This window comes from Oncorhynchus keta, chromosome 35 (assembly GCF_023373465.1).
Source record: "Oncorhynchus keta strain PuntledgeMale-10-30-2019 chromosome 35, Oket_V2, whole genome shotgun sequence".
In the NCBI taxonomy this organism is placed as follows: Eukaryota; Metazoa; Chordata; class Actinopteri; order Salmoniformes; family Salmonidae; genus Oncorhynchus; species Oncorhynchus keta.
The window spans coordinates 31,286,313-31,309,356 of NC_068455.1; the positions used below are offsets into that span (position 1 = coordinate 31,286,313).

Here is a 23,044-nt window from a genome sequence, read left to right on the forward strand (position 1 = left end):
AGGGCAGAAAACAGTAGACTAGACAGAAAACAGTAGACTAGAGGACAGAAAACAGTAGACTAGAGGGCAGAAAACAGTAGACTAGAGGACAGAAAACAGTAGACTAGAGGGCAGAAAACAGTAGACTAGAGGACAGAAAACAAAACAGTAGACTAGAGGACAGAAAACAGTAGACTAGAGGGCAGAAAACAGTAGACCAGAGGACAGAAAACAGTAGACTAGAGGACAGAAAACAGTAGACTAGAGGACAGAAAACAGTAGACTAGAGGACAGAAAACAGTAGACTAGACAGAAAACAGTAGACTAGAGGACAGAAAACAGTAGACTAGAGGACAGAAAACAGTAGACTAGGGACAGAAAACAGTAGACTAGAGGACAGAAAACAGTAGACTAGAGGGCAGAAAACAGTAGACTAGAGGACAGAAAACAGTAGACTAGAGGACAGAAAACAGTAGACTAGAGGACAGAAAACAGTAGAAAACTAGAGGACAGAAAACAGTAGACTAGAGGACAGAAAACAGTAGACTAGAGGACAGAAAACAGTAGACTAGAGGACAGAAAACAGTAGACTAGAGGACAGAAAACAGTAGACTAGAGGACAGAAAACAGTAGATTAGAGGGCAGAAAACAGTAGACTAGAGGACAGAAAACAGTAGACTAGAGGACAGAAAACAGTAGACTAGAGGACAGAAAACAGTAGACTAGAGGACAGAAAACAGTAGACTAGAGGGCAGAAAACAGTAGACTAGAGGGCAGAAAACAGTAGAGGGCAGAAAACAGTAGACTAGAGGACAGAAAACAGTAGACTAGAGGACAGAAAACAGTAGACTAGTAGGACAGAAAACAGTAGACTAGAGGACAGAAAACAGTAGACTAGAGGACAGAAAACAGTAGACTAGAGACAGAAAACAGTAGACTAGAGGACAGAAAACAGTAGACTAGAGGACAGAAAACAGTAGACTAGAGGACAGAAAACAGTAGACTAGAGGACAGAAAACAGTAGACTAGAGGACAGAAAACAGTAGACTAGAGGACAGAAAACAGTAGACTAGAGGACAGAAAACAGTAGACTAGAGGGCAGAAAACAGTAGACTAGAGGACAGAAAACAGTAGATTAGAGGACAGAAAACAGTAGACTAGAGGACAGAAAACAGTAGACTAGACTAGAGGACAGAAAACAGTAGAGGGCAGAAAACAGACTAGAGGACAGAAAACAGTAGACTAGAGGGCAGAAAACAGTAGACTAGAGGGCAGAAAACAGTAGACTAGAGGGCAGAAAACAGTAGACTAGAGGACAGAAAACAGTAGACCAGAGGACAGAAAACAGTTTCATGGGAAAGAAGAGCAGTGACATTGTTATAGAGTTTTCATGTGGCTATCGTTCCTCCTAGCCCCTTTTCCTGCCCAGCATAAAGGATGGCATGAGTCTTTCTATGGTCAAGACTCTACTTAGGTTACCTACTACCCTTCCCATTCAACTCCCATTGTTGCTCCACAATAGGCCTCTGAAGAGTTTAAGGAAACAAGTTAGCATGAAATCTAACCTAGTTCTGATGCAGATGACTGACAATGATTGGCTTCCAAATCCATATATAATCCAACAATGGTGAGGAAAAGCTGAACAGTAGCACTATAGAAACCCACTGTAGGCCAGGCTCATGTAGGCTGATGTCAGAGTCCTGACAAGCCTCAGTCCAGTCCATTAAACAGATAACACAGTCATCACACGCAGCTGTGACATTACAGCCCAAGCCTCGCTCAACCAGGCAGGCGGATATAACTATACATTCAGCGCAGTTGACAAGCCAGCTACCACTGAGATGGCCACTCTCAGCCAGCCCTAGACCCCAGATCACAGAGAAGATACGTGGAGAGGAGTGGAGAGGAGGGGGCTACTCCGTATTTGTAGCAACAAAGCTCTGATCGTTATGCAATATGGCTAAATTGACCTATCTGCATTTGGAAAGCATTTGATAGCATGAGATTATCACTAGGCTGTGTCCCTAGGCTGGCCACAGGCCAACTACTTCTATGTTGGCCTGAAGAGATCACTGATGCATCAATCCAATCACACTGCGTGTGAACAGGATACAGAGCCAGTCAAACACAATACTGATCAATATTTAAAGCTACTGTGAGTCAGAACTCAACCGCACTATCACAAAACAGCAATATCCAATAAAACCGTGGCAAAACGTAGTCATTGTATCACGCATTATGTAATACATCACAGTAGTGCAGCCGTGTGTGTGTGTGTGTGTGTGTGTGTGTGTGTGTGTGTGTGTGTGTGTGTGTGTGTGTGTGTATGCGTGAGAGGTCGCTGAAACTCCTGTGTCCTCAGACCCCCTCCTTTTCACACTGGTCATCAGCATCACATCTCGGATCCCCCCTACACACACCCACACGCACACACTGTATATACACACACACAGTGACACAACCCCCAGACCCACCTGTTCTTGCTCCGGCATCTGACCCTTACGTTTCCCAGTTGGTCTGTTTATGTGACTCTACCAACTCCTGACTGGGCTAGGCATTATAAAAATATGTCTCCTTGAAGTGAATCCTCCTCTCCTGTCTGCTTGGTCTGATCACACTACTGCAGGTACACACAGCTTTATCCAGCTGATTATAGCTGCTTCCGCCGCCCATCCAACCGCTGTTCTGTTACTAGATCTTGTGAGTTTTTAGTCCTCTTTGAAATGGCATCCCAGGCTCCCAGCAATTCAGGCTTCTAGCATATCAGCGTTCTGGTGGCAGAACAGAACAGATAGGAGTTGGAACTTGTAGTGTGTTCATTAGATCCATGGGACTGAGCCAGAGGCTGGATGCTGAGAGCTGCTCTGGGTGAAGTGGAGTCTTCACTGCTTCAGGGTCCCACTCCCTACTTCATCCAAGAAGAAAAGCCAGCATTTCTCCCTCTCAGCCTCTTCTCCTTGACGACACTCGGCTTCAAATCAAAAGATGTCCCCTTTAAAAAGAACAACTCCAGCTGAGGAGGGCATCTAATCGTTGGCAGTCAGCGCTGGGGGGGATAGAGGGGTTACTGGAGGGGAGGGCTCAGAATACATTTGCCCAACTTTGATGAGGTTTGAGCTGAGACCCAGAGCCTGTACAAGTGTTCCCCGGGGAGGGTCTGTGAGCACTGAGGGACAGAGCACTGCACGGCTGCTCAAGAATCCTCTGATTCGCTCGTCCGGCAAGGGAATCATTGACGTGTATGCCACTAACTCCTTCAGATCGCTCCAGCTCCGTTGCCCCAAGGCAGTGTGGTAGGCAGGAGGGTTGAGTGAGTGAGTGAGGGAGTGAGTGAGGTGTGGATGAGCGTGTCAGTGAGAATGCCACAGACCCCCCCTACAGCACCCTGCCTTTAGTACCCTGCTTTTAGTACCCTGCTTTTAGTACCCTGCCTATAGCACCCCACCTACAGCACCCTGCCTACAGTACCCTGCTTTTAGTACCCTGCCTATAGCACCCCACCTACAGTACCCTGCCTTCAGTACCCTGACTGCAGTACCCTGCCTTTAGTACCCTGACTATAGTACCCTGCCTACAGTACCCTGCCTTTAGTACCCTGACTACAGTACCCTGCCTTTAGTACCCTGCCTATAGTACCCTGCCTACAGTACCCTGACTACAGTACCCTGCCTTTAGTACCCTGCCTACAGTACCCTGCCTACAGTACCCTGCCTACAGTACCTTGCCTACATTACCCTGCTTTTAGTACCCTGTACCCTTACAGTACCCTGCCTTCAGTACCCTGACTGCAGTACCCTGCCTTTAGTACCTTGACTATAGTACCCTGCCTGCCTACAGTACCCTGCCTTTAGTACCCTGACTGCAGTACCCTGCCTTTAGTACCCTGACTATAGTACCCTGACTACAGTACCCTGCCTAAAGTACCCTGACTACAGTACCCTGCCTTTAGTACCCTGCCTACAGTACCCTCCCTACAGTACCCTGCTTTTAGTACCCTGCCTACAGTACCCTGCCTACAGTACCCTGCCTACAGTACCTTGCCTACATTACCCTGCTTTTAGAACCCTGCCTACAGTACCCTGCCTACAGCACCCTGCCTACAGCACCCCGCCTTTAGTACCCCGCCTACAGTACCCTGCCTTTAGTACCCTGCCGACAGCACCCCGCCTTTAGTACCCCACCTACCCTGCCTACAGCACCCTGCCTTTAGTACTCTGCCTACAGCACCCTGCCTTTAGTACCCCACCTACAGTACCCTGCCTTTAGTACCCTGCCTACAGTACCCTGCCTTTAGTACCCCACCTACAGTACCCTGCCTTTAGTACCCCGCCTACAATACCCTGCCTTTAGTACCCTGCCTACAGCACCCCACCTTTAGTACCCCACCTACAGTACCCTGCCTTTAGTACCCTGCCTATAGCACCCCGCCTCCAGTACCCTGCCTACAGTACCCTGCCTTTAGTACCTTGACTACAGTACCCTGCCTACAGTACCCTGCCTATAGTATCCCGACTACAGCACTCTGCCTATAGTGCCCTGCCTACAGTGCCCTGCCAATAGTACCCTGCCAATAGTACCCTGACTACAGTACCCTGCATGATACCCTGCCTACAGTACCCTGCCTATAGTATCCTGCCTACCAGTATCCTGCCTACAGTACCCTGCATGATACCCTGCCTATAGTACCCTGCCTATAGTATCCTGCCTACAGTACTCTGCCTACAGTACTCTGCCTATAGTACCCTGCCTATAGTATCCTGCCTATAGTATCCTGCCTATAGTATCCTGCATGATACCCTGCCTATAGTACCCTGCCTATAGTATCCTGCCTACAGTACTCTGCCTATAGTACCCTGCATGATACCCTGCCTATAGTACCTGCCTATAGTACCCTGCCTACAGTACTCTGCCTACAGTACTCTGCCTATAGTACCCTGCCTATAGTATCCTGCCTACAGTACTCTGCCTACAGTACTCTGCCTACAGTACCCTGCCTATAGTACCCTGCCTATAGTATCCTGCCTACAGTACTCTGCCTATAGTATCCTGCCTACAGTACTCTGCCTACAGTACTCTGCCTATAGTACTCTGCCTATAGTATCCTGCCTACAGTACTCTGCCTACAGTACTCTGCCTACAGTACTCTGCCTACAGTACTCTGCCTATAGTATCCTGCATGATACCCTGCCTATAGTACCCTGCCTATAGTACCCTGCCTATAGTACCCCTGCCTATAGTATCAGGGGCCTACAGTACCCTGCCTATAGTACCCTGCCTATAGTATCCTGCCTACAGTACCCTGCCTATAGTAGTGGTCTGACGGTTTACCCTGCCTATAGTATCCTGACTACAGTACCCTGCCTATAGTATCCTGCCCACAGTACCCCTGCATGATACCCTGCCTATAGTACCCTGCCTATAGTATCCTGCCTATAGTACCCTGCCTATAGTACCCTGCCTATAGTATCCTGCCTATAGTATCCTGCTTCTCGTTCCTCATTATGTTATCTACCTGTGTAGTTCAAAACAACCACTGTTGTAGTACCAGGGGCTTTCCAGGTTCTTAGTGACCGCCAGGCCCTCTAGTGGTCTGAACACTGTTTACACTCACCTATAGCAGGTATTGTAGTACCAGGGGCTTTCCAGGTTCTTAGTGACCGCCAGGCCCTCTAGTGGTCTGAACACTGTTTACACTCACCTATAGCAGGTATTGTAGTACCAGGGCTTTCCAGGTTCTTAGTGACCGCCAGGCCCTCTAGTGGTCTGAACACTGTTTACACTCACCTATAGCAGGTATTGTAGTACCAGGGGCTTTCCAGGTTCTTAGTGACCGCCAGGCCCTCTAGTGTTCTGAACACGGTTTACACTCACCTATAGCAGGTATTGTAGTACCAGGGGCTTTCCAGGTTCTTAGTGACCGCCAGGCCCTCTAGTGGTCTGAACACTGTTTACACTCACCTATAGCAGGTATTGTAGTACCAGGGCTTTCCAGGTTCTTAGTGACCGCCAGGCCCTCTAGTGGTCTGAACACTGTTTACACTCACCTATAGCAGGTATTGTAGTACCAGGGCTTTCCAGGTTCTTAGTGACCGCCAGGCCCTCTAGTGGTCTGAACACGGTTTACACTCACCTATAGCAGGTATTGTAGTACCAGGGGCTTTCCAGGTTCTTAGTGACCGCCAGGCCCTCTAGTGGTCTGAACACTGTTTACACTCACCTATAGCAGGTATTGTAGTACCAGGGCTTTCCAGGTTCTTAGTGACCGCCAGGCCCTCTAGTGGTCTGAACACTGTTTACACTCACCTATAGCAGGTATTGTAGTACCAGGGCTTTCCAGGTTCTTAGTGACCGCCAGGCCCTCTAGTGGTCTGAACACTGTTTACACTCACCTATAGCAGGTATTGTAGTACCAGGGGCTTTCCAGGTTCTTAGTGACCGCCAGGCCCTCTAGTGGTCTGAACACGGTTTACACTCACCTATAGCAGGTATTGTAGTACCAGGGGCTTTCCAGGTTCTTAGTGACCGCCAGGCCCTCTTAGTGGTCTGAACACGGTTTACACTCACCTATAGCAGGTATTGTAGTACCAGGGCTTTCCAGGTTCTTAGTGACCGCCAGGCCCTCTAGTGGTCTGAACACGGTTTACACTCACCTATAGCAGGTATTGTAGTACCAGGGGCTTTCCAGGTTCTTAGTGACCGCCAGGCCCTCTAGTGGTCTGAACACGGTTTACACTCACCTATAGCAGGTATTGTAGTACCAGGGCTTTCCAGGTTCTTAGTGACCGCCAGGCCCTCTAGTGGTCTGAACACGGTTTACACTCACCTATAGCAGGTATTGTAGTACCAGGGGCTTTCCAGGTTCTTAGTGACCGCCAGGCCCTCTAGTGGTCTGAACACGGTTTACACTCACCTATAGCAGGTATTGTAGTACCAGGGGCTTTCCAGGTTCTTAGTGACCGCCAGGCCCTCTTAGTGGTCTGAACACGGTTTACACTCACCTATAGCAGGTATTGTAGTACCAGGGGCTTTCCAGGTTCTTAGTGACCGCCAGGCCCTCTAGTGGTCTGAACACGGTTTACGCTCACCTATAGCAGGTATTGTAGTACCAGGGGCTTTCCAGGTTCTTAGTGACCGCCAGGCCCTCTAGTGGTCTGAACACGGTTTACACTCACCTATAGCAGGTATTGTAGTACCAGGGGCTTTCCAGGTTCTTAGTGACCGCCAGGCCCTCTAGTGGTCTGAACACGGTTTACACTCACCTATAGCAGGTATTGTAGTACCAGGGGCTTTCCAGGTTCTTAGTGACCGCCAGGCCCTCTAGTGGTCTGAACACGGTTTACACTCACCTATAGCAGGTATTGTAGTACCAGGGCTTTCCAGGTTCTTAGTGACCGCCAGGCCCTCTAGTGGTCTGAACACTGTTTACACTCACCTATAGCAGGTATTGTAGTACCAGGGGCTTTCCAGGTTCTTAGTGACCGCCAGGCCCTCTAGTGGTCTGAACACGGTTTACACTCACCTATAGCAGGTATTGTAGTACCAGGGGCTTTCCAGGTTCTTAGTGACCGCCAGGCCCTCTTAGTGGTCTGAACACGGTTTACACTCACCTATAGCAGGTATTGTAGTACCAGGGGCTTTCCAGGTTCTTAGTGACCGCCAGGCCCTCTAGTGGTCTGAACACGGTTTACACTCACCTATAGCAGGTATTGTAGTACCAGGGGCTTTCCAGGTTCTTAGTGACCGCCAGGCCCTCTAGTGGTCTGAACACGGTTTACACTCACCTATAGCAGGTATTGTAGTACCAGGGCTTTCCAGGTTCTTAGTGACCGCCAGGCCCTCTAGTGGTCTGAACACGGTTTACACTCACCTATAGCAGGTATTGTAGTACCAGGGGCTTTCCAGGTTCTTAGTGACCGCCAGGCCCTCTAGTGGTCTGAACACGGTTTACACTCACCTATAGCAGGTATTGTAGTACCAGGGGCTTTCCAGGTTCTTAGTGACCGCCAGGCCCTCTTAGTGGTCTGAACACGGTTTACACTCACCTATAGCAGGTATTGTAGTACCAGGGGCTTTCCAGGTTCTTAGTGACCGCCAGGCCCTCTAGTGGTCTGAACACGGTTTACACTCACCTATAGCAGGTATTGTAGTACCAGGGCTTTCCAGGTTCTTAGTGACCGCCAGGCCCTCTAGTGGTCTGAACACGGTTTACACTCACCTATAGCAGGTATTGTAGTACCAGGGGCTTTCCAGGTTCTTAGTGACCGCCAGGCCCTCTAGTGGTCTGAACACGGTTTACACTCACCTATAGCAGGTATTGTAGTACCAGGGGCTTTCCAGGTTCTTAGTGACCGCCAGGCCCTCTAGTGGTCTGAACACGGTTTACACTCACCTATAGCAGGTATTGTAGTACCAGGGGCTTTCCAGGTTCTTAGTGACCGCCAGGCCCTCTAGTGGTCTGAACACGGTTTACACTCACCTATAGCAGGTATTGTAGTACCAGGGGCTTTCCAGGTTCTTAGTGACCGCCAGGCCCTCTAGTGGTCTGAACACGGTTTACACTCACCTATAGCAGGTATTGTAGTACCAGGGGCTTTCCAGGTTCTTAGTGACCGCCAGGCCCTCTAGTGGTCTGAACACGGTTTACACTCACCTATAGCAGGTATTGTAGTACCAGGGGCTTTCCAGGTTCTTAGTGACCGCCAGGCCCTCTTAGTGGTCTGAACACGGTTTACACTCACCTATAGCAGGTATTGTAGTACCAGGGGCTTTCCAGGTTCTTAGTGACCGCCAGGCCCTCTAGTGGTCTGAACACGGTTTACACTCACCTATAGCAGGTATTGTAGTACCAGGGGCTTTCCAGGTTCTTAGTGACCGCCAGGCCCTCTAGTGGTCTGAACATGGTTTACACTCACCTATAGCAGGTATTGTAGTACCAGGGCTTTCCAGGTTCTTAGTGACCGCCAGGCCCTCTTAGTGGTCTGAACACGGTTTACACTCACCTATAGCAGGTATTGTAGTACCAGGGGCTTTCCAGGTTCTTAGTGACCGCCAGGCCCTCTTAGTGGTCTGAACACGGTTTACACTCACCTATAGTAGGTATTGTAGTACCAGGGGCTTTCCAGGTTCTTAGTGACCGCCAGGCCCTCTAGTGGTCTGAACATGGTTTACACTCACCTATAGCAGGTATTGTAGTACCAGGGGCTTTCCAGGTTCTTAGTGACCGCCAGGCCCTCTAGTGGTCTGAACACGGTTTACACTCACCTATAGCAGGTATTGTAGTACCAGGGGCTTTCCAGGTTCTTAGTGACCGCCAGGCCCTCTAGTGGTCTGAACACGGTTTACACTCACCTATAGCAGGTATTGTAGTACCAGGGGCTTTCCAGGTTCTTAGTGACCGCCAGGCCCTCTAGTGGTCTGAACACGGTTTACACTCACCTATAGCAGGTATTGTAGTACCAGGGCTTTCCAGGTTCTTAGTGACCGCCAGGCCCTCTAGTGGTCTGAACACGGTTTACACTCACCTATAGCAGGTATTGTAGTACCAGGGGCTTTCCAGGTTCTTAGTGACCGCCAGGCCCTCTAGTGGTCTGAACACGGTTTACACTCACCTATAGCAGGTATTGTAGTACCAGGGGCTTTCCAGGTTCTTAGTGACCGCCAGGCCCTCTAGTGGTCTGAACACGGTTTACACTCACCTATAGCAGGTATTGTAGTACCAGGGGCTTTCCAGGTTCTTAGTGACCGCCAGGCCCTCTAGTGGTCTGAACACGGTTTACACTCACCTATAGCAGGTATTGTAGTACCAGGGGCTTTCCAGGTTCTTAGTGACCGCCAGGCCCTCTAGTGGTCTGAACACGGTTTACACTCACCTATAGCAGGTATTGTAGTACCAGGGGCTTTCCAGGTTCTTAGTGACCGCCAGGCCCTCTAGTGGTCTGAACACGGTTTACACTCACCTATAGCAGGTATTGTAGTACCAGGGGCTTTCCAGGTTCTTAGTGACCGCCAGGCCCTCTAGTGGTCTGAACACGGTTTACACTCACCTATAGCAGGTATTGTAGTACCAGGGGCTTTCCAGGTTCTTAGTGACCGCCAGGCCCTCTTAGTGGTCTGAACACGGTTTACACTCACCTATAGCAGGTATTGTAGTACCAGGGGCTTTCCAGGTTCTTAGTGACCGCCAGGCCCTCTAGTGGTCTGAACACGGTTTACACTCACCTATAGCAGGTATTGTAGTACCAGGGGCTTTCCAGGTTCTTAGTGACCGCCAGGCCCTCTAGTGGTCTGAACACGGTTTACACTCACCTATAGCAGGTATTGTAGTACCAGGGCTTTCCAGGTTCTTAGTGACCGCCAGGGCCTCTAGTGGTCTGAACACTGTTTACACTCACCTATAGCAGGTATTGTAGTACCAGGGGCTTTCCAGGTTCTTAGTGACCGCCAGGCCCTCTAGTGTTCTGAACACGGTTTACACTCACCTATAGCAGGTATTGTAGTACCAGGGGCTTTCCAGGTTCTTAGTGACCGCCAGGCCCTCTTAGTGGTCTGAACACGGTTTACACTCACCTATAGCAGGTATTGTAGTACCAGGGGCTTTCCAGGTTCTTAGTGACCGCCAGGCCCTCTAGTGGTCTGAACACGGTTTACACTCACCTATAGCAGGTATTGTAGTACCAGGGGCTTTCCAGGTTCTTAGTGACCGCCAGGCCCTCTAGTGGTCTGAACACGGTTTACACTCACCTATAGCAGGTATTGTAGTACCAGGGGCTTTCCAGGTTCTTAGTGACCGCCAGGCCTCTAGTGGTCTGAACACGGTTTACACTCACCTATAGCAGGTATTGTAGTACCAGGGGCTTTCCAGGTTCTTAGTGACCGCCAGGCCCTCTAGTGGTCTGAACACGGTTTACACTCACCTATAGCAGGTATTGTAGTACCAGGGGCTTTCCAGGTTCTTAGTGACCGCCAGGCCCTCTTAGTGGTCTGAACACGGTTTACACTCACCTATAGCAGGTATTGTAGTACCAGGGGCTTTCCAGGTTCTTAGTGACCGCCAGGCCCTCTTAGTGGTCTGAACACGGTTTACGCTCACCTATAGCAGGTATTGTAGTACCAGGGGCTTTCCAGGTTCTTAGTGACCGCCAGGCCCTCTAGTGGTCTGAACACGGTTTACACTCACCTATAGCAGGTATTGTAGTACCAGGGCTTTCCAGGTTCTTAGTGACCGCCAGGCCCTCTAGTGGTCTGAACACGGTTTACACTCACCTATAGTAGGTATTGTAGTACCAGGGGCTTTCCAGGTTCTTAGTGACCGCCAGGCCCTCTAGTGGTCTGAACACGGTTTACACTCACCTATAGCAGGTATTGTAGTACCAGGGCTTTCCAGGTTCTTAGTGACCGCCAGGCCCTCTAGTGGTCTGAACACGGTTTACACTCACCTATAGTAGGTATTGTAGTACCAGGGGCTTTCCAGGTTCTTAGTGACCGCCAGGCCCTCTAGTGGTCTGAACACGGTTTACACTCACCTATAGCAGGTATTGTAGTACCAGGGGCTTTCCAGGTTCTTAGTGACCGCCAGGGCCTCTAGTGGTCTGAACACGGTTTACACTCACCTATAGCAGGTATTGTAGTACCAGGGGCTTTCCAGGTTCTTAGTGACCGCCAGGCCCTCTAGTGGTCTGAACACGGTTTACACTCACCTATAGCAGGTATTGTAGTACCAGGGGCTTTCCAGGTTCTTAGTGACCGCCAGGCCCTCTAGTGGTCTGAACACGGTTTACACTCACCTATAGCAGGTATTGTAGTACCAGGGGCTCTTTCCAGGTTCTTAGTGACCGCCAGGCCCTCTTAGTGGTCTGAACACGGTTTACACTCACCTATAGCAGGTATTGTAGTACCAGGGCTTTCCAGGTTCTTAGTGACCGCCAGGCCCTCTTAGTGGTCTGAACACGGTTTACACTCACCTATAGCAGGTATTGTAGTACCAGGGGCTTTCCAGGTTCTTAGTGACCGCCAGGCCCTCTTAGTGGTCTGAACACGGTTTACACTCACCTATAGTAGGTATTGTAGTACCAGGGCTTTCCAGGTTCTTAGTGACCGCCAGGCCCTCTAGTGGTCTGAACACGGTTTACACTCACCTATAGCAGGTATTGTAGTACCAGGGGCTTTCCAGGTTCTTAGTGACCGCCAGGCCCTCTAGTGTTCTGAACACGGTTTACACTCACCTATAGCAGGTATTGTAGTACCAGGGCTTTCCAGGTTCTTAGTGACCGCCAGGCCCTCTAGTGGTCTGAACACGGTTTACACTCACCTATAGCAGGTATTGTAGTACCAGGGGCTTTCCAGGTTCTTAGTGACCGCCAGGCCCTCTAGTGTTCTGAACACGGTTTACACTCACCTATAGCAGGTATTGTAGTACCAGGGGCTTTCCAGGTTCTTAGTGACCGCCAGGCCCTCTAGTGGTCTGAACACGGTTTACACTCACCTATAGCAGGTATTGTAGTACCAGGGGCTTTCCAGGTTCTTAGTGACCGCCAGGCCCTCTAGTGGTCTGAACACGGTTTACACTCACCTATAGCAGGTATTGTAGTACCAGGGGCTTTCCAGGTTCTTAGTGACCGCCAGGCCCTCTAGTGGTCTGAACACGGTTTACACTCACCTATAGCAGGTATTGTAGTACCAGGGCTTTCCAGGTTCTTAGTGACCGCCAGGCCCTCTAGTGGTCTGAACACGGTTTACACTCACCTATAGCAGGTATTGTAGTACCAGGGCTTTCCAGGTTCTTAGTGACCGCCAGGCCCTCTAGTGGTCTGAACACGGTTTACACTCACCTATAGCAGGTATTGTAGTACCAGGGGCTTTCCAGGTTCTTAGTGACCGCCAGGCCCTCTAGTGGTCTGAACACGGTTTACACTCACCTATAGCAGGTATTGTAGTACCAGGGCTTTCCAGGTTCTTAGTGACCGCCAGGCCCTCTAGTGGTCTGAACATGGTTTACACTCACCTATAGCAGGTATTGTAGTACCAGGGGCTTTCCAGGTTCTTAGTGACCGCCAGGCCCTCTAGTGGTCTGAACACGGTTTACACTCACCTATAGTAGGTATTGTAGTACCAGGGGCTTTCCAGGTTCTTAGTGACCGCCAGGCCCTCTAGTGGTCTGAACACGGTTTACACTCACCTATAGCAGGTATTGTAGTACCAGGGGCTTTCCAGGTTCTTAGTGACCGCCAGGCCCTCTAGTGGTCTGAACACGGTTTACACTCACCTATAGCAGGTATTGTAGTACCAGGGGCTTTCCAGGTTCTTAGTGACCGCCAGGCCCTCTAGTGGTCTGAACACGGTTTACACTCACCTATAGCAGGTATTGTAGTACCAGGGGCTTTCCAGGTTCTTAGTGACCGCCAGGCCCTCTAGTGGTCTGAACACGGTTTACACTCACCTATAGCAGGTATTGTAGTACCAGGGGCTTTCCAGGTTCTTAGTGACCGCCAGGCCCTCTAGTGGTCTGAACACGGTTTACACTCACCTATAGCAGGTATTGTAGTACCAGGGGCTTTCCAGGTTCTTAGTGACCGCCAGGCCCTCTAGTGGTCTGAACACGGTTTACACTCACCTATAGCAGGTATTGTAGTACCAGGGGCTTTCCAGGTTCTTAGTGACCGCCAGGCCCTCTAGTGGTCTGAACACGGTTTACACTCACCTATAGCAGGTATTGTAGTACCAGGGGCTTTCCAGGTTCTTAGTGACCGCCAGGCCCTCTAGTGGTCTGAACACGGTTTACACTCACCTATAGTAGGTATTGTAGTACCAGGGGCTTTCCAGGTTCTTAGTGACCGCCAGGCCCTCTAGTGGTCTGAACACGGTTTACACTCACCTATAGCAGGTATTGTAGTACCAGGGGCTTTCCAGGTTCTTAGTGACCGCCAGGCCCTCTAGTGGTCTGAACACGGTTTACACTCACCTATAGTAGGTATTGTAGTACCAGGGCTTTCCAGGTTCTTAGTGACCGCCAGGCCCTCTAGTGGTCTGAACACGGTTTACACTCACCTATAGTAGGTATTGTAGTACCAGGGCTTTCCAGGTTCTTAGTGACCGCCAGGCCCTCTAGTGGTCTGAACACGGTTTACACTCACCTATAGCAGGTATTGTCGGAGCAGGGGTTGTGCACACGGACGATGATGAACACGTGTTGGAAGTGGGAGCGGATGGTCTTGGGGGTGAAGGGTAGCGCTCCCGGCTCCTGGAACACGATGGTGACGATGTCATTTCCAATGTGTCTCTTCCTCAGCAACTACAAGGACAAACATGGAATAACCATACAAGAATTACACTATCTCAATGAATATCCTATTCTTCAGCATGGCAGCAATAAACTTGATTAATAATTGAATCCATCTATGGCATATCACGTTATCCTAAAGCATGTCTCTTAGATATTCATGTATTATGTGATATCATAGAGCCCTTCTGTACCTGTTGTTTGTTGTTGGGTGTGTAGGGCAGCAGGGTAGACACGTGGAACATGATCTCATAGTCCCTGTAGGCCGTGTACAGGGAGTGGCTGCCAGTGGAATCAGCTGGAGGGAGGGAGAGGAGCACCACAATATAAGGCCCCATTGTACTGCTACTGCAACCCAACTGTCCTCCAGCAACCTATCTGCTCAGTGCTTTATGTACCAGACTGTCTCCTGTTTCATAGCCCATACAATAAGCCATGCTAGTGTAGCCTGACCAATGTCTGCCAACATAGTGTGGTGGGAAAACAACAACCAATAATTGTAGTAATACAGGTAGAGCACTATCGAGAATACTGTATTGTTGCTCAAAAATACTACATCTAAAAATGTAGCATTGTAAAGAGTATGCCACAACCAGTCCACTATAACCCTAAGAGCAGAGGTACCCATGCGCTTGCCTCTCATGACAGTAACTGATTTGGTTTTGGGTGCAAGATTACCCAGGCAGCCACCACAATTAAAATGTATGGACAAAAGAGGAATGTTCATATTCATTGAGCTTATGAATAGAGGAAGTGCCAGAAATAGCCTAATGTAATTAAGTGCATAATTGCGATGAGCTGCCATTTCCTGCTCTGCTCTCATTAGGAACATAAAGGGTGTAGTGGAGCGTGTGGGCCAGCCATTGTGTACCTGATTTAGTCCTCAATACACCAGAGAGATTTGAAAGATAAACAGGCTACATGAAGTAAAAAGGGACTACACACATTAAAAACCTGCAAGAGACAGGAGAGGAAAACCTGTTTCCTGGATTACAGAGATTACCCCAAACCTATTGTTGATAACACACAAGGCAGTACAGAGCACCGCCTACAGCAAATATTCAGCAGACTCTACAGCTGTGAGACCTGGGGTGAGGAGGTCAGAGAGAGGGTCGGTCAGTAAGGCTCCCACACAGGAGCCTGTCATGCTACATCATTGGTCAAATAAAAAAGGCCAATCACACTTTTAAATGCATTGTCAGTGCTTTGCTTTCAATGGGAATCAATTGTGTGTGTATGTCCCCAAGGTTATTTAAACACCACTGTGTGCTTGTGTGTGTGTATGTGTGTGTGTGTATGTTCCCAAGGTTATTTAAACACCACTGTGTGTTGTGTTATTTAAACACCACTGTGTGTGTGTGTGTGTGTGTGTGTGTGTGTGTGTGTGTGTGTCCGAGGTTATTTAAACACCACTGTGTGTGTGTGTGTGTGTGTGTGTGTGTGTGTGTGTGTGTGTGTGTGTGTGTGTGTGTGTGTGTGTGTGTGTGTGTGTGTGTGTGTGTAGCAAGGCACAAGCCACGCCCACCTGAGAATACTCCTCTCTTTAGCTATCATTTGGCTGTGTTTGAGAAGTGGATAATCTATTTGTCAACTAACTGTCAATTCACCGATTGATTTCAAAATAAAAATGGACAATATTCATCCTATTACCACCTTTCTTTACTGTTAAGGAAAAGTGTGAAACAATGTCTCGTAAGGATGGGGGTATTGTCAGAAATTGAAGACAAAAAGGTTTTGACCCATGTGTTTATAAAGTTGATATGCCGATGGGGATTAAACACACTGACACGGCAACCACATGACAAGAGAGAAGAGAAACTGGTCTACTTACAGTTAGTCTTCCCTTTGTGGGATAAAAAAAGGTTGATGTTTGATTAGATGATAACGTATACAAAGTTGTCACGCAGAAAAGAAAAGCCGACACAAAAATATCCACATATCTTATTCAATCACGCAATTTCCCCTATTGTCAAATAAATACACATTGGTTCATTTTCAAGTGGGTGCTATTTTGACACAAAACATTTCTGCCTTGTAGATAATATTCTAGATGACAATCATGAATAAGTAATGTTGCACATATTTGGGTAAAAGCCATGGTGATGTTGACAGGAGATTGTGGGGCATTTACAAATTCTCTTTGGGGTGGTACCTTAGAAATAGCTGTTTGGATAGAGCAACTTCATGCTAATTCATTTATTAAGGCCCACATGTACAGTGCACTTGGAAAGTTGTATTTATTTATTTTACTAGGTAAGTTGACTGAGAACACATTGTAATTTACAGCAACGACCTGGGGAATAGTTACAGGGGAGAGGATGGGGATGAATCAGCCAACTGTAAGCTGGGGATGATTAGGTGACCGTGATGGTATGAGTGACAGCTTTGGAATTTAGCCAGGACACCAGGGTTTACACCCCTACTATTACGATAAGGGCCATGGGATCTTTAATGACCTCAGAGAGTCAGGACACCCGTTTAACGTCCCATCCAAAAGACGGCACCCTACACAGGGCAGTGTCCCCAATCACATATTTTTAGACCAGAGGAAAGAGTGCCTCCTACTAGCCCTCCAACACAACTTCCAGCAGCATCTGGTCTCCCATCCAGGTACCAACCAGGACCAACCCTGCTTAGCTTCAGAAGCAAGCCAGCAGTGGTATGCAGGGTGGTATGATGCAGGGTGGTATGATGCAGGGTGGTATGATGCAGGGTGGTATGCTCTCATTAGGAACATAAAGTATTCAGTCCCCTTGACTTGTTCCATATTTTGTTATGTTACAGCCTTATTCTAAAATGGATTACATAAAACACTTTCCTCATCAACATTTTCCTCATATGACTTCCTGTCAGAGCAAAAACAAAGCCATGAGGTGGAAGGAATTGTCTGTAGAGCTCCTAGACAGGATTGTGTCGAGGCACAGCTCTGGGGAAGGGTACCAAAAAATGTCTACATCATTGAAGGTCCCCAAGAGCACAGTGGCCTCCATAATTCTTAAATGGAAGAAGATTGGAACCACCAAGACTCTTCTTAGAGCTGGCCACCCGGTCAAACTGAGTAATTGGAGGAGAATGGCCTTGGTCAAGGAGGTGACCAAGAACCCGATGGCCATTCTGAAAGAGCTCCAGAGTTCCTCTGTGGAGAACCTTCCAGAAGGACAAACATCTCTGCAGCACTCCAACAAGAAGTCCTGAGCGCTTTGGAGCAGGTTTTCATCAAGGATCTTTCTGTCCTTTACTCCGTTCATCTTTCCCTCGATCGTGACTAGTCTCCCAGTCCCTGCCGCTGAAAAACATCCACACAGCATGATGCTACCACCATCCTTCACTGTAGTGATGGTGCCAGGTTTCCTCCAGATGTGACGCCTGACATTCAGGCCAAAGAGTTCAATATTGGTTTCATCAGACCAGAGAATCTTGTTTCTCATGGTCTGAGAGTCCTTTAGCTGCCTTTTGGCAAACTCCAATCGGGCTGTCATGTGCCTTTTACTGATGAGTGGCTTCCGTCTGGCCACTCTAACATTAAGGCCTAATTGTTGGAAGGTTCACATTCCAACAGGACAGTCTCTGAATGTCCTTAAGTTGCCCAGCCAGAGCCACTTGAACCCGATCGAACGTCTCTGGAGAGACCTAAAAATAGCTGTGCAGCAACACTTCCCATCCAACCTGACAGAGCTTGAGAGGATCTGCAGAGAAGAATGGGAAAAACTCCACAAATACAGGTGTGCCAAGCTTGTAGCATCATACCCAAGAAGACTTGAGGCTGTAATCGCTACCAAAGGTGCTTCAACAAAGTACTGTGTAAAGGGTCTGAATAGTTATGTAAATATGATTTTCAGTTTTGAACTTTAAATAAATTTGCTAAAATGTCTAAAAACCTGTTTTTGCTTTGTCATTATGGGGTATTGCGTGTAGATTGATGAGGATAAAAAAAACTATTCAATCCATTTTAGAATAAGGCTGTAATGTAACAAAATGTGAACAAAGTCAAGGGATCTGAATACTTTCCGAATGCACCGTATATGCAAATGAGTTGTTATTTCCGAACTTTATTATTCTATCAATATAATAACAAAACATAAAAGGGCTATATATGGTTAAACACTTTTGGCATGTGTCATTTCAAATAAGAAAACATTTTATATCTAACTTTCAACTGAATACCTGAAGTCCCACCAAAATGTCTCGATTCCATAGATTTTCTCTCTCTCATTATACAATTTTGATAAGAAGGTCCATATTTGATGGATTTTTAAAAGTCTAAAATAGTTAACCATCTTACACTTATGTTGCTGTTACATTCATCAGAACTGTATTTTTGACCTTTTGTCAATTGTTGCTAGTGTGTGTGTGTGTGTGTGTGTGTGTGTGTGTGTGTGTGTGTGTGTGTGTGTGTGTGTGTGAGCGTACTCTTGGTGTCAAGCTGGGCGCGGTACTTGGTGAAGCCCTGGAGGCGGACTCTCTCCCCCAGCAGCTGTAGGAACTCCTCCATGGCAGGGCCCGCCGTCTCATTGTTGTACATCTCCTCCTCACTGCTCTGCCCAGCCCTGCAGTACATCACCCCCACCTTCACCTGGAAACTCAGCTAGAGAGGAGGAGGGCGAGAGGGGGGGGGAGAGAGAAGAGAGAGTGACAGATTTCACGTACAAAAAATGTTTGCAGTGCAAAAACTATACGAGATCAGACAAGCCTAATTTTATAGCATGATATAGTGCCAACATATAGTGCCAATCAAAATAGCTATGAAATATGATAACTGGCCCAATAACAGCATATAGCTGTAGCACGGCTGGTCTCTTCAGGGAGTGTTTTATGTAGTGTTTATGTATCCTCCTACCCCCTGCTCATCCAGTTTCATCAGCTGTTCTGTGACCTTGGGCGTGTTGAGGGCCAAGCGGAGGCAGGGCACATCCAGCTCTGGAAGCAGGTGCTCTAACACCTCCTTTAGGGGCAGCCCGCGGGTAGTGCCATGCTTAGAGGACGAGGGCACCGCATCCTCCAGAATAGACCCCCGGAGTGTGATCAACTGGATGGAGGGATGAAAAGAAGGAGAGGAAGAGAAAGAGGTGTGAGAGGAGGAATGTGCCTCAGGAATCCCCAGTCCATGGAACTTCCACATCAAGATGGAACAAAGCGATAGCCAAAATGAACATGTCGGTTTTGCTTCCCAAACACAACTTCTCCTGAGTAAGTTCATAACTATTTATGTAAAGGAATCTGACATAAAACAACAGAGAAGAACAAGGTACAGTTATGAATCAAACTTTTGGCCTGGGGGCAGATAGCTGAGGTTGGGGTTGTTCAGCAACGCATAATATGTACACAGAGTGTGCATTGTGTTCAGCAGAGGCCATGAACTCAATCACTTGCTATCATATACAGCTGGAACGGAGGGGAATTCTCTCTCCCACACTCCTAGGAGAGGGCCGTAACAAAAGGACAGTGTTCCCCAGGTTTGGGGCCCTGGGGTCCCGGGGTGTCTCACACAGAGCTGGAGGGTCTATTCACCCACACCTGGCCACCTTCCAACCCAGGGAAAACCCCCAGACAACCATCTCTGGACACTCCAGGGCAGGTGCCTTAAATCTCTAGCTGGGAATGTAACGGTGCTGTGTCGCAGTCCATAACTAAAATCACAACCTTCCAACTTAATGAAGCAAATGATTTTCCAGTGAAATGTGAAAGGAGAGTTCTCTATAGTGGTTTGAGGTTGTGTAGCATTGACAGGCCATGGAGACGTGAGGAGGATGAGAGCGTTTTCTATAGTTTCTTTACACAGTGCTGATCTGAGGGAACAGCTGATGCCCTCTGGGCGTCTTACATAAGCAGCAGAGAGGGATGGAGAGCTGAGTTTCACCTCCAGCTAGTCTTACCGTGAAACTACCAGGAAGACAGACACAGGGGAGAGTTACTGATCTACAGAAAAACAAATCTACAGACAATCGTCGTGACTGGATTTGATAACAATTCCAGAAATCTCAATCTATCTATCAGGATCATTAACTGCTAATGTTGTTATACGTTGCATGGTCCAGGGAGAGCAGTTGTAAAGGCCGGAGGCTAGCTGTCTGACCTCTGATGTTCTGAAGATGACCCGGTAGTTGTACTGCTGGCCGTGCTCTCTGTGCTCCTCTTGTTTCTCCCTGCGCAGACTCACAGCCACCGGACCCAGAGCCTCGTCCATTCCAAAGTAGTTCCAGTGTTCTGAGGGAGAGAGAGAGAAAACGGGAGAAAGAGAAAGAGAAAGAGCAAGAGAGAGCGAGAGAAAGGGAAGTAGACAGCTATGTATAAACATACACTTCATGCATTTGAATTTGGAAACTGTATTACACAGTGGGCTGTGTAGGACTATTTGTTTATGTTACACATTCTAGTGTTATAGTACTTCATGTACTGTATAATGTTTGTAACTGAATACGTAGTGTAGGATACATAGTGTATGTTCAGCGGAGTCTATCTCACCTCTAAGGTAGAAGAACTTCCTGTAGTAGTAAGCTCCCAGGTCCACATGCTCTACGATGTAGTGTTTGCCTCTGTCACTGAGGGAACTGGGGCTGTCCTTGGGCCCCTCTAGCACTGCCACCCCAGCGTTAGTGCAGTGGGAGCTGAGGGACGACTCAAACTGACTGCCCTCGCTTCCCAGGGTCTCCGAGCCGCCACTCCCCTGTTTGGGGGGCCCGGCTCCCACCGTGCGCCTTCCGTTGGTCCCAATCTCATTGCGGAAGCAGGGGCAGCTGAGGAGCATCTCGTTGCTCTGCTCGTCCCCGGTGCCCATGCTGGGGCTGTCCCTGGCCCCGGCACTGAGCTCCTCCTGGCTGCCAGCGGGGGAGCTGTAGGCCAGGCTCTGGGTGGAGGACAAGGTGGAGGTGTTGGATGCTGCAGCTGCAGCAGACGCCCCTGTGGTGGTGTTCTTCCTCTTCCCCGCTGCCATCTGCCTGCTCTGGATCACCTCATTCAGGTCAAACATCATGCTCTGCACGTCGTAGTGGGAGAAGCCCCTCTGGCACACCCATGGCTTGAGGGGGGTTACCCAGTCCTCTGACCGACCATCCTCAGCATCAGAGCCGGCCCGTGGTGAGTCCGACTCCCCCCTCACGCTGCGTAGTTTACGGAATATAGACTCTCCCCCTGTCTCTGACTTGGAGCGTCTCTTTGGGGGCTTCTCTCTCTCCTTGACTCTGCTGGATGTCTGGCTCTCACTAGTCTCCTCATGTAGTTCTATGGAGGCCTGCTTGAGCCCAGCAGTCAGCAAGTCCTCTAGTCTGTCTGGTGCAGGGCTGCGCTGGTCAGGCTTGTCCCCCTGGTAGCCCTTCAGCATCTCAAAGAAGCTCTCCCCTGACACCCCGTGCTGGTCTATAGAGGAGGTGCTGCCATACTCTCTGTGTAGTGGGGACCACTTGGCCCCTGAGGGGCCCAATTCCTCCCCACTGTCCCCTCCATCGTCCAGCTCACTGATGGTGATGTCACTGTTGCTGCGCTGGCGGATGCGGCGGATGTTTCTGTGGGAGGGGACTCTGTAGTCTGTGGGGGACAGGTAACGGCTGTCTGGGCTGTAGCTGGCCCCCTGGGTTTTACTCTTCAGTGTGTTGTGGATGCTGCGGAGCATGGATGCATCCTGGGGGCTCATCAGGTGACCTAGTTTCAGGTGGCTCTGCCCACCTCCGACTAAGGCTGGGGACTCTGGCTCTGTGGTAGCCTGCCAGAGAGCACCCAGGTCCTTCCTCGGGGGCCACTCGGCAACCCGTGCCCGTACCCCCATTTTAGGCACCCCCGGGCCCCCTGGAGGGTGGGCGCTGTCTATGCGTGCCCCTCCGTTGGCCAGGCGGAGGTGGCGGGTGTAGAACTCGTCGATGGCTGGGATAGAGCCCCCCACGATGCGCTCCATGGGTGGGCGCTTCAGACTGGTCATGGTGCCAAGGCCAGAGCTGGTCACCAGGGCACTCAGCAGCAAGGCATGGCTAGGCTGGATGCTCAGTGTGTCTGCTACTCCACTGGGCTCTCATCTCACTCCAACTGGCTACAACCTGAAAATAGGTTCGGTATTAGAACATACCGTAAACTCAATAATTGCATACCCTCTCATTTCATATTAACACCAACTTTCTCTAACCAGGCGAAGAGTGGAAACAGTTGGGGAATGTAAGCTGCTTAACTGGTGTTGAAAATTAAACCAATAGCTCTGGTCTGGAAAGGTAGACAATGACACAGTGGCTACCTGCCTGATAATTGGCTGTGTGCAGTGCCCTGTTACTGATGTGGCCTCTCTCATGCTCCTAGCTTTTATTGCAGACTAACAGGCAGCACAGTGGAAAGTATTGGACTGTGTCTAATTAGTTAATCTCCCTTTGGGCCTTGAGTAAGCAAGCTAATGTTCTCCAACTTGAATCATCTGACTGACTGTGTGGGAGGAGGAAATGGCTGCAGAACAAATGTATTTCCCAAATCGAAATTCTTCATAAAAATGTTTTGCTTTTTTCTCTGGAGGCATTTGCTAAATTAGAAATGGCCTCTGTCTTTTCAGAATTCTGGGTTTTCCGGACGTACTTTCTCCCGACATGTCCGGGGAGGGGGGGTATTTATGATCGGCAGAGTCAGTCAGATAGATGCTTTTAGGAACTCCAGGACAGCCTTACAGACATGCAGACATTTCTATTCTTCAGGATTGAAAGGGATATCTGGATTTCACAAAGAGGCCTGCAGAGTCATATTTGGATGTGATTTTCGCCTCCCGGCAAACTGACACAGTAAAAAGTCACTGACATTTCAATTTCATATCATGCCTCTACTTTT

At 48.9% G+C, this 23,044-nt stretch overlaps 1 protein-coding gene across 3 annotated transcripts in view; it reads right to left on the reverse strand.

Annotated features, from left to right (window-relative positions):
- Positions 1-23,044, reverse strand: part of LOC118368330 (signal-induced proliferation-associated 1-like protein 1) — a 105,820-nt gene that overhangs the window by 28,872 nt on the left and 53,904 nt on the right. For all 3 annotated transcript variants that reach the window (XM_035752353.2, XM_035752352.2, XM_052496874.1), the window contains 6 exons: positions 20,717-22,278; positions 20,328-20,458; positions 19,092-19,280; positions 18,665-18,839; positions 14,449-14,552; positions 14,109-14,266 (listed from right to left, as the gene is read on the reverse strand). In XM_035752353.2, the coding sequence (XP_035608246.2) occupies positions 14,109-14,266; positions 14,449-14,552; positions 18,665-18,839; positions 19,092-19,280; positions 20,328-20,458; positions 20,717-22,163 (2,204 nt within the window). In that variant the 5' untranslated portion in view covers positions 22,164-22,278. The remainder of the gene's footprint in view (positions 1-14,108; positions 14,267-14,448; positions 14,553-18,664; positions 18,840-19,091; positions 19,281-20,327; positions 20,459-20,716; positions 22,279-23,044) is intronic.